General features: G+C 42.5%; 1 protein-coding gene across 5 annotated transcripts in view; it reads left to right on the forward strand.

Annotated features, from left to right (window-relative positions):
• Positions 1-10,993, forward strand: part of MGAT5 (alpha-1,6-mannosylglycoprotein 6-beta-N-acetylglucosaminyltransferase) — a 316,936-nt gene that overhangs the window by 276,426 nt on the left and 29,517 nt on the right. For all 5 annotated transcript variants that reach the window (XM_076005478.1, XM_012740066.2, XM_020288503.2 and 2 more), the window contains one exon: positions 4,204-4,350. In XM_076005478.1, coding sequence (XP_075861593.1) covers positions 4,204-4,350 — 147 coding nt within the window. The remainder of the gene's footprint in view (positions 1-4,203; positions 4,351-10,993) is intronic.

Below are 10,993 nucleotides of genomic sequence, written 5' to 3' on the forward strand. Positions count from 1 at the left end.
GACAAAGTTTGGGCGCCTGGACACACGGGACAGGTCTCCTTGTCTTTACCTCTTTGGTCCTTCCAGTTCTTCCCTAGAGTCTTGAGGTATTGTGAGTCAGGGGCTTGTGCCACCGGTGAGAGGACGGGAGAGAACATGGCCACTGTTAGTCCCCTCTTTCAGCAGCAGGTGCCTGAGGGAAGACAGATGGCCAGAGAGAGACCCTTTGACCTACAGGACAGCATCACATTTCAGAAAAATAAATAGTTTTCTCCATACCCAGCCACTGTGTGGGTTCTTTTTAATGGTAAAAAAGGGATACCTATTACTAGGAATATAATGATTCCCAATCATTGTATGAGGAATAAACATAGCGTAGCAATAGCATGTGACTCATGGGACTGGCCTTACTGTGCACCAGTCACTGTAATCACATCATCCCTCATCTTTCTCTTCCGATGAATGTCTTTCCCCTTCTTTTTCAATCCAGGTACTTTATCAAACAGTGAGAACTCATAAATATACATGCAGGCATTGAACATCCTGTAAAAACCCACAAACTTAACTCACCGCACACCTAAATGCTAGCTAAAGGATACAAGGTCATGATATGCAGCTGCACGAAGTTGCCTTTGGATTTGAACTTGGACAACTATTTATTGAACATTCACTAGGTGCTAAGCCTTGGAACACATCCTTTCCATGTAGTATTTCATGTAATCCTCATAGCAATCCCATGAAAAAAATCTTTATTATTTTCTCCATTTTGCACATGAAAAGACTGAGGTTTGGAGAGCTTGTGTTACCTTGACTGAGGTGCTGTGACTAGAGAGAACAGACTATAAACGGGCCTCAGAATCCATAGACAGAGGCATCTAGCAGTTTGCTACAGTTGCAGAACTGGGAAGTGATGGAGTCAGGACTTGAACCCCAGTCTGACTCCAGAGCACGTGCTGTAATCGCCATGTTGTTCTGGCCAATAATCAGTTCACTGGATAGCTGAGTTTTGAGTCATTGCTCACATCTCCCTGCTGAGCCACCCCATCAACTTGGCTAATTAAAACTGATCAGAAAAGTCTATGTTGAGTGTTCATCTCCTATTTTGGATTATTTTGATATTTCACTCCCATCAAGAGTGAAAATTGACCAAACCCTTGGATAAGAACTACCTTTATCCATGTTTAAAGGATTATTTGTTAAGTACTCCACTTAGGGGTTTAAAACAATTTCTCCTTTCACAGTGTGGAAACTCTGAGTGGTTTTACTGGACTCTTTGACGTGTAGGCATGTCCTGATCCTATGCCATGAATGCAATGTATGCTTCATCTGTTCTTTCTTGATTAGCATTAGTTCAAAACATTGATTTTGGAGCGTATAATCCCTCTGTTTAGAAATGCTCATTGATGGCACTGGAGTTGCAGCCATGGAGATGTTTTGTCATCTGGAATATTCTCATTAGATTCTGGGCTTCCAAAGGTCAGGTGGAATAGAAATAAAGTACGGCCAGTTTTCTCCAGCAGAGTTAAGCCTTGGCACTTGAGTGCATTCTTGCAGTGTGTCTCTTGCTTCCATGCTGAGGAAATCTTTAAGTGGGCAGAATGATGGGGAAAGCAGGGGATTAGGGGGAAAACAATTTAGTGTGGTTAAGGTAGCAATATGTGGCAAGGCCATAAGCACCCATGTGTTTACCAAATGCCATTCAGTAGTGATGAACTCTCTTTGCCTGCCCGGTTGTCATTCAAACAGCAAATGTGCTATTTGACCTTAATACATCCGCTGCATTGTAATGTCACAGGTAATGAGTATACAGGGCAAAAGGAAAAATTGCTTATTGACAGAAGTGACAAAAAACTTATTTTGCTGTTTCCAAGTAATGCATTTCCTGCAATCCTAATTAGTGTGACAAGAAAATTCATTGCCAAGAAATTGTGTGGTATTTGCTTAAGCATCATTCTAAAATCGTGAGACTTGGGAGAGTTAGCCCAAAGTGTTTATTTTATGTGCACGGAGATATTCTGGCACCCACAGGGCAGAAGAGATGGTGCATATTGTTATTCAGATATAATTAAACCTAGGTCACGTTCAAGTCCATTAAGCAACAGCCTCAAATCCTTTTAATTAATGGGTTCAGATTGGTTGGTCTAAAGAAGCTAATTAAATTTTTTTTCCCAAGATTTCCTATTTAAATAGACAACATTGTACTGCTTGCATTTCCCCCGAAGTAGTTCTTTGCAATTTGGAGTTGATGAGGGTATCAGCACTTCATGGCAGATCTGATTTTCAGAGGTCAGGAAACACTGTAGGCTCCAGGTCTCTGGCTGAACCCATGGAGACACTGATCTGCATCTTCTAGCACCTTTCTTCTCAGAGTCAAGAAGGTCTGGACTCCCTGAGCTATCTTAATGCCCAGCCACAGCCTGACCGAGGTGGTCTGTTTTCTCCTGGAGAGCCGACAGGTCTTCTCCGAAGTCCGATGGGGGAGGGCAGATCACAGAGATCAAAGCCTTGAGGATGGCAGCCCTGCAAGTCTTCATATTTAATAAAGCTGCAACGTCCTGGGACTAGTATGTCCCACCACTTCCGCCCATGTCCCCTGCAGCTGTCAGATCTCCCCCTACCCCTGAGCCACATCTCCAGGCCACGCCCCATACGTCCTCTCTAACAGTCTGGGTTCCGTGAGCTGAATGATAAAAGATCCGTAGCAGGGCCTGCCAGTGGTGGTAGAGATTTCCCTTTATCCTACTGCTTCCTGGCTGTCCTGTATCTTCCTCACCCCATGGGCTCCAGTGGCTTTTCTGCAGGAGCAGGGGAGAATGGCCCAGGGCCAGCAGGAGCAGCTCTCTGGGCCTCTCAAAGCGTCTTTTCTCTCCACCCCGCTCCCCCGGTGGGTGCCTCTGGCATTGTGTTCTCAAAGTTACTGACACAGGGAGTATCTCCAGAAAACCTGAGGTTTTAGTGCTTTGCCCCATGATTCCTTCGATAGCCATGTGGTTCTCCAAGACGTCAGACTCAGCCGTGCTGGGCCTTAGCCTGGTGTCGGGTGCCCGGCACAGACGATCTGCCTTCGGCAACCTGGCCAGGGTGCCCCCGCCCCAGCAGCTGCTGCTTTCTGAATAATCATCAGGTAAAGCCTGGGGACAGGAGAATCCTCCCTAGTCCTTCCCTCTCGGGGCCTGGCTGTGTGGGTGCTCCTCCGTGTGATGGCAAAAGGAAACGGTGCCCTGGGGCCCAGTTATTCTTTGTCACTTGATGTGCCTCTGGGGGCTAGAGCGATTTCATGCAGGGCTCCTCCACGTGGGGACAAGAACACACGCTTCCCCAGGCCCTGGCCCTGCCCGCCCTCAGCACCGGGCTGTCCTCCTGCAGTGTGAGCCACCCCGAGGCAGGGTCCAAGGCGAGCAAGGGCTTTCTGTGAGATGTCATTTCATTTTGGGGCCCGGGAATCTGCACCACGGAGCTGCAGCATGCACGCTTTGTCACAGCAGCTCCCAGCTGCCACGGCTGCTCCGGGGACTTCGGGAGCGTGTGGCTGCTGCCATCTGTCGTCCATCTCGGGGAATACACAGGCCGCTGGCCGGGACGGGGGAGCAGCCGCCTTGCAGATTCAGCAAACCGTGCACCCTCCCTCCCCACGGACGGGGGAAATAAAAAGCAAGATGTTGGTATCCCCCCCAGTGAAAACCCCATTATGAAAACCCGTGTTGACTGACCTACCATCGTTTGCAAGTGGCTCCGTCTGAACTGTAATCAAACTGCCAAGTGACCTTTCTGTCCCTCCGCCCAGCGCCCCTGAAAGGGCCTGTTGTTCCTTTGGTTCAATGAAGAAACCTTCTGTGCAGTCAGGCAAGTGTTTTTCCAGTCATGGCTCCTGGTGAGTTACAGAAAGATGATTGTTGGGTCTTGGTAGTGGTGGTTGTTTGTTTTCCTTTTAATACATTGACCTCCCTACCCACCCGCTGCCCCCCAACACTTACTTCTTTACTTTCTTAGCAGAGAAGGAGAACACAGTGAGCCGAACAGCTTCCCAGCGTCCCTGGTTATGGTTCTCAGATCCTGGTATAAGCCGACTTCCCTTAGCCTCACCCCCCACCCCCCAGGGCCTGGGAGCCTTCCAGGGCCTCTGAAGCATCCGCACAGGGCTGGACCACAGAGTAGCGCCCTGTGAGCTGGGGACGCCCATCCCGACTGATGTGCTTATGTGGCGTGTGTTCTTCTGTCCTACAGCTGTTTGTTGGACTCGGGTTCCCTTACGAGGGCCCAGCTCCCCTGGAGGCTATCGCAAATGGCTGTGCTTTTCTGAATCCCAAGTTCAGCCCACCCAAAAGCAGCAAAAACACAGACTTTTTCATCGGCAAGCCAACTCTGAGAGAGGTAAGCATCTATCAAAATCATTCTGCTTTCCAGTAATATGAATGACAGCCATTTATTGAGTGCTAATGCAGGTCTTACCTCCATCTAGCCCGGTTGGGTGGGAGGGGGAGAGGAGGGTGCAGGGGCTCAGAGACATGGGTGACCTGATCACATCGCCCACTGGTCAGTGGCAGGGCTAGGATTTGAATCTGCATCATCTTGTACAAGTGAAACTTGGTACCCTTTGATGAACATCTCCCATTTCCTGCACACTCCCCAACCCCTGGGAACCACTACTCTACTCCCTGCTTCTATGAATTCAACTGTTTTGGATTCCATATTTAGGTGAGGTCATGCAGTATTTGTCCATCTGTGTCTGGCTTATTCCACTTAGCATAATGTCTTCCAGGTTTATCCATGTTGTTGCAAATGGCAGGATTTCCTTTTTTCAGGCTAAATAATATTCCCTGTATACCCACATACACACACGTGCAATTTCTTTATCCATTCATCGGTTGATGGACACTTAGGTTGCTTCCATATCTTGGCTATTGTGAATAATACCATACTGGACATGAGAGTGCAGGTACCTCTTCAACATACAGATTTTAATTCCTTTGGATATATATCCAGCAGGATGTCTGGATCATATGGTAGCTCTATTTTTAATTTTTTGAGGAACCACAGTATTCTTTTCCATAATGGCTGTACCAATTTACATTCCCACCAACAGTGTCTAAGTGTTCCCTTTTTACTGCATTTTTGTCTGTACTTGTTATCTTTTGTCTTTTTGATAAAAGCCATTCTAACAGGCAGGAGGTGATACTCCTTGTGGTCTTGATTCCCATCTCCCTGATGATTGATGATGATGAGCACCTTTTCATATATCTGTTTGCCTTTTGTATTTCTTCTTTAGAGAAATGTCTATTTGGATCTTTTGCCTATTTTTTTAATTGGGTTGTTGGTTTTTTTGCTGTGGAGTTGTAGGATTTCCTTATATTTTTTGCATATTAACCCCTTATCAGGTACATGGTTTACAGATATTTTCTCCCAGCCATTAGGTTGCCTTTTCACGCTGTTGTTTATATCCTTTGCTGTGCGGAAGCTTTTTAGTTTTATGTTGTCCCATTTATCTATTTTTGCTTTTATTGCCTGTGCTTTTGGTATCATATCCAAAAATTGTTGCCCAGAGCAGTGTCAAGAAGCTTTTTCCCTATTTGTTTTCCTAGTAGCTGTACTTATTTCAGCTCTTACATGTAAGCCTAATCTATTTTGAGTTGATTTTTGTTTATGGTGTGAAATAAGGATCCATTTTCATTCTTCCGTATGTGGAGATCCAGTTTTCCCAACTCTGTTTATTGATGAGACTCTCCTTCCCCATGTATTCTTGGTACCTTTGTTTGGAATCAGTTGATGGTAAATGCATGGATTTATTTATGGTTTCTCTGTTCTGTTTTATTGTCTCTATGTCTGTTTTTATGCCAAAATCATCTATAGGTTTTAATTTAGGTGTATGAAATCTCTAAAGTTCTTATGCCCAAATTGTAGGTTATATTTGTAATTTTCTGTGATGTTTTTTAACTTTTTTGTGATAAAATACATACTACATAAAATTTACCATTTAATCATTTTTAAGTGTATAATTTGCTGGTATTAGGTGTATTTGCAATGTTATGCAACCATTACCGTGATCCATTTCCAGAGCTTAATTCATCATCACACACAGAAACTCTGTGTCCATTAAACACTAACTCCCCATCCTCCCCAGCCCCGGGTAACCTGTGCTCTACTTCCTGTCTCTATGAATTTGCCTATTATAGGTACATCATGTCAGTGGAGTCCTATAATATTTGTCCTTTTGTGTCTGGCTCACTGACTTAGCATAATGTTTTCAAGGTTTGCTCATGTCGTAGCACATGTCAGAATCTCATTCCTTTTTTAAGGCTGACTATTCCATGGCATGTATATACCACATTTTATTCATCCGTTCATCTGTTGATGGACATTTGGGTTCTTTCCACCTTTTGCCTGTTGTGAGTAATGCTACTGTGAACACTGGTATATGAGTATCTGTTGGAGTCCCCACTTTCAATTCTTGGGGGTATATACCTATAAGTAGACTCGTTAGAATTTACTTTTTATTTATTTTGAAATAATTTTAATCATACAGAAAAGTTGCACAAATAATACAGAGTTTAGGTATACCCTTCATCCAGCTTCCTCTAGTGGTAACTTTTACAGAACCATAGTACAGTGATCAAAACCAAAAAAATCAACATTGGTACCATGGTATTGTCCAGACCAGGGGTCCCCAACCTATAGTGAGTTGTATAATTATTTCATTGTATATTGCAATGTAATAATAATAGCAAAAAGTGCACAATAAATGTAATGTACTTGAATCATCCTAAAACCATGTCCTTCCCCTCCTCTGTCCCCCGGTCCATGGAAGAATTGTCTTTCATGAAAATGGTCTCTAGTGCCAAAAAGGTTGGGGACTGCTGGTAGACTACAGATTTTATTTGGACTTCACCAGTTTTTCCACTAAGATCCTTTTTCTATTCCTGCAACCAGTTCAGGATCCCACATGACATTAATAGTCACATCTCTTTAGTCTTCTCTAATCTGTGACAATTCAGACTTTCATTGTCACCCATGACCTTAATGTTTATAGAGAGTACAGGTCAGGGGGTTTTTTTGTACACTCTTTCTTAATTTAGATTTGACTGATGTTTTCTCATGATGAGTTTGAGGTTACACATTTTTGGCAATATTCCAGAAGTTATGTGTTCTTAGCACATCATGTATTGGGCCAAATGATGTCGATATGTTTTATTACGGTGATGTTAACCCTGATCACTTGGTTAAGGTAGTGTTTCCTAGATTTCTCTACCATAAAGTTATTGTTTTTCTCTGGCTTAGGGGGAATAGTTGGAGACTTTGTGAATATCCTATTGAGATTTCTGCCCACGTATTTATTGCATCACATATAATAGCAGTAAAGCTTTTCTGCAATAGTTTTTACTGTGGTGTTCTGATAGTGATTTTCTATTTCTCTCATCATGATTTTTTTTAATGCATGAAAGGCAAAGACACCCATGTCTTTTCTTACTGTAGTGTCTATATGCAACCCTTTTGGAAGTGAATCGAAAGTATCTTAGACTAAGTTGACAATTAGCACCTTTTTGTTAACACTAGTTCTAAAGATTTTGATGATACTTTGTGGCAACTGAGTATTTTTTCCTGAAAAAAAAATTTAGGACACTCTTAAACACAATCTAAACATTGTCCAATGACTGATGTAATGTTGCATAGATCAGAATAGTCAGTATGAAGTTATCAAAAGAAGTATGTTCATTGTTTTCTATCAGTTGCCATATAGTAATTTACTCTTCCCTGAGATCATGGAGGGTTTTCGTTCTTTATGGTGTAGAAAGAGAATAGGTATTGGAGGTGCTGCATGGGCATTTGATTCCTCCTGTCCCTTCAGGTGAGTCCACCAGCCCTTAAATGAGACTCCATTGGAAAGACATTGTGAATTGTTTCAAAAGTTGCTCAGCAGTTGCTTCACACAGATGACTCCATCAGTCCTGGGTTCCCCCGGGAGGGCAGGATGCAGGAGGGCGGTTGACGGATGTTTAATGTATCCCCATAGGGTGGTATTAACTGCTGCACTGGGGGAATTTATCATGACACATTTCCTGTTTTCCAGGAGCCTCAAATCTGATATGGAAGAGTGGTAGGACAGATGCATAATCAGTGGAAGTGCATAAAGAAATAGCTAAGTGAATTGAGGGAGGGGAGTGAACTTGGAGTTGTGTCAGGTGGAGAATGTGCAGCAGGGGTCCTCAAACTTTCTAAACAGGGGGCCAGTTCACTGTCCCTCAGACCGTTGGAGGGCTGTTGGAGAGTGCAGCACACATTCCACACATGCGCACTGTGGGCCTGGTAGGAATGGGCTGCTAAGCAGGACAGGCAGTGGTGGCAAAAACACCCAGTCAGCTGGATAAATGTCCTCGGCGGGCCGCATGTGGCCCCGAGGGCTGTAGTTTGCGGACCCCTGATGTGCAGGGTTAGCCAAGAAGGGGCGAGGTGGAGGGGCTATGCTGTAAAGGAAAAGGAGGGCAGGGGTCTCAAGCCTGAGAAGCCTGAATGCTGACAAGTTGAGGCCCAAGGTCGGTTTGCTTTCAGCGGGAAGTGAGCTTCCATGTGATGTCCTTCTCCTTCTAGGAGCATCAGACAGCTTTGAGAAGGGCCAGTGAACTTGGGCCCACAGCCAGGTGGGCCACACTGCTCTGTAATGGCAACTCACAAAGGCCCCCCATGTCCTCCTAACCAAAGATGCTTTTAATGGGGAAAGAGCCATCAGCAGTTTTACAGATTTCTAAGGTTAAAAAAAAAATCTCTAGAAGGTTTCTTTCTTCTTCAGCAAATGGAAACATCTTAACCAGAATGTACATAATTACAAAGCAACTTTTTTGTGCCGATACAAATCTTTCGTGTTAAGCAACAATTGATCCACAGATCCACATAAATTGATCCATATCAGTTGCATATATGTGTCTTTTTTTGCCTTTATTTGAAGAGAAGAAAAAGTCTAGATTTGTAAATGTGAGTTTAGCTTTGTTTTTATTTTTGCATTGGACCAGTTTTTCAAACCACAATGTCTACTCAGGGGAAGAAGTTTCATGATGCCTTAAGTAATGTGATTGGTATAGGTTATACTTTATTATAAATTGGATTTTTATATTTTTTTCTAGCTCTTAAAGCAAAAATCTTCTTGTTTCAATAAATTCAGGGAGTACAAATGGAGTTTCGTTACATGGATATATTGTATAGTGGTGAAGTCTGGGTTCTTTAGTATACCTATCACCTGAATAGTGTACATTGTACCCAGTGGGTAATTATTCATTTCTCACCCCACTTCCATTCTCCCCACTTCTGAGTCTGCAATGCCCATTATCTTCATATTGGGAAATATATTAGTAGATTCTTGATCATTATTCTGACATTTTGTAAACCATTAGAAATTCTCTGGCTTCAGGGTTTTTTCCTAATAAAGAGAACTCATGTTCTCCTTGGAGATTTAATAGCCACTCTGAAGTCATGTCTCATATTTAATAAGATTTTCATTATTTTTATAAACTATACTTCAGTAAATTTACTGATGGATATACAATGAAGTAGCTTAGATCAGATGGTTCTCAATAAATTAACAAGAAGGAACATAACATTCAGAGGGAAACTAATGAATCACAAAAATGCCTTACTCATAAAATTAACCTTCAATAAATGTAAATGAATAAAATGATAATGGCTCAGCATTTTGTATTTTCTAAGTGCTTAGAGCAACCTTGTAAATAAGCAGCGACCTTAAAAGGGGGAAGAGGAGAGGAGAGAGCCTGCTAAAATGTAAATTACTAAATAGCGACATTGATGGCAACTCTAATTTACTCAGCTTCCATCAGAAAAACTAATTAGTTTGTTCTTCAGGCCACAAAACGAAAATGATGTGACATTTTGCTCATCTTCAGGAAAGGTCTAATACTAGCATAAATTCAGTCCTGAATTTAGGTTGGCAAGTTTTAAGAGAGTGATTAAAAGGCTGGTCCTTACATTGGGCATTTGTTTGTCTTTGTCTTAAGAACTCAGTGATGTCCTTTAAAATTGCCATCTTCCTCTTTGTCTAAAGCTAATAAGTTGTTGAGGGATCCGGGTTTGAATGTGGCTCTGCCACTCTCTGGCTACGTGGTCTTGGGGAAGTGTAAACCCCTCTGAATCTCAGAAATCCTCATCAGTACCCCAGAAACCTGATGAGTAACATATGTGCAGGTGGTCAGTACAATCCCCGGCCCAGCCAGGGCTTCGTCTGTATGTGCTGAATCCAAAATATGGGAAGACAAAAATAGAGGTTTCCCAGATCTGTGGGCCTGCAGAGAGTCTGTAGCCTATGTTGGAGTCAGAAGAAAAAAAAAGGCCAGCTTGGCTTCCAAAGGCCCCAATGCTACCAGACTCAACACCTCCCTTTATTATATAATAAATATATTATAATGTCTACTTTTCTCTCCTGAAATGAAATTTATAAGTTATATAACCTGCCTACATATGTAATTTCCAGAGAATCATTCCCTAACTTGAACATAAAGGAAAATAATTGCTAATAAAGTAATGCATATTTCAGTATTATGTCATCAAGAACTATACTATACCATACCCAAGAGCTATACTAGACAATTTGATGGCTCATTGCTCCTCACAATTAATGTTTGTATTTAAAAGAAATAAAACATTCATCTGAATATGTTCAGTCTTTTTTGCTTGAATGCAAAGAGGAGCTCAAGAGTGCACATACACACACACACACATACACCATTGCTATTAATATGATAGCTTACAAATACACACTGATTTGGGGTATGTTTTACTGAAGATGAATGTCCTGAGTGGCATTGGCTGGGCTGCTGTGATTTTTCTGAAATGGTGATGCCCCTCGATGGTGTAGTTCCAAATAAAACAGAGTTTATCCCTTGGTTTACACAGTAATTATGTTCCTGGAAAATTCAATGTATGTTAAAACAGTATCAAAGAGTTGGATTCTATAAATCCACATGAAAGCCCAGTAGTGCATTTGAAAGTAGCCTGGGAAGCAGCTGTTCTTCCTGGA

Source organism: Microcebus murinus, chromosome 8 (assembly GCF_040939455.1).
Source record: "Microcebus murinus isolate Inina chromosome 8, M.murinus_Inina_mat1.0, whole genome shotgun sequence".
NCBI classification, from domain to species: domain Eukaryota; kingdom Metazoa; phylum Chordata; class Mammalia; order Primates; family Cheirogaleidae; genus Microcebus; species Microcebus murinus.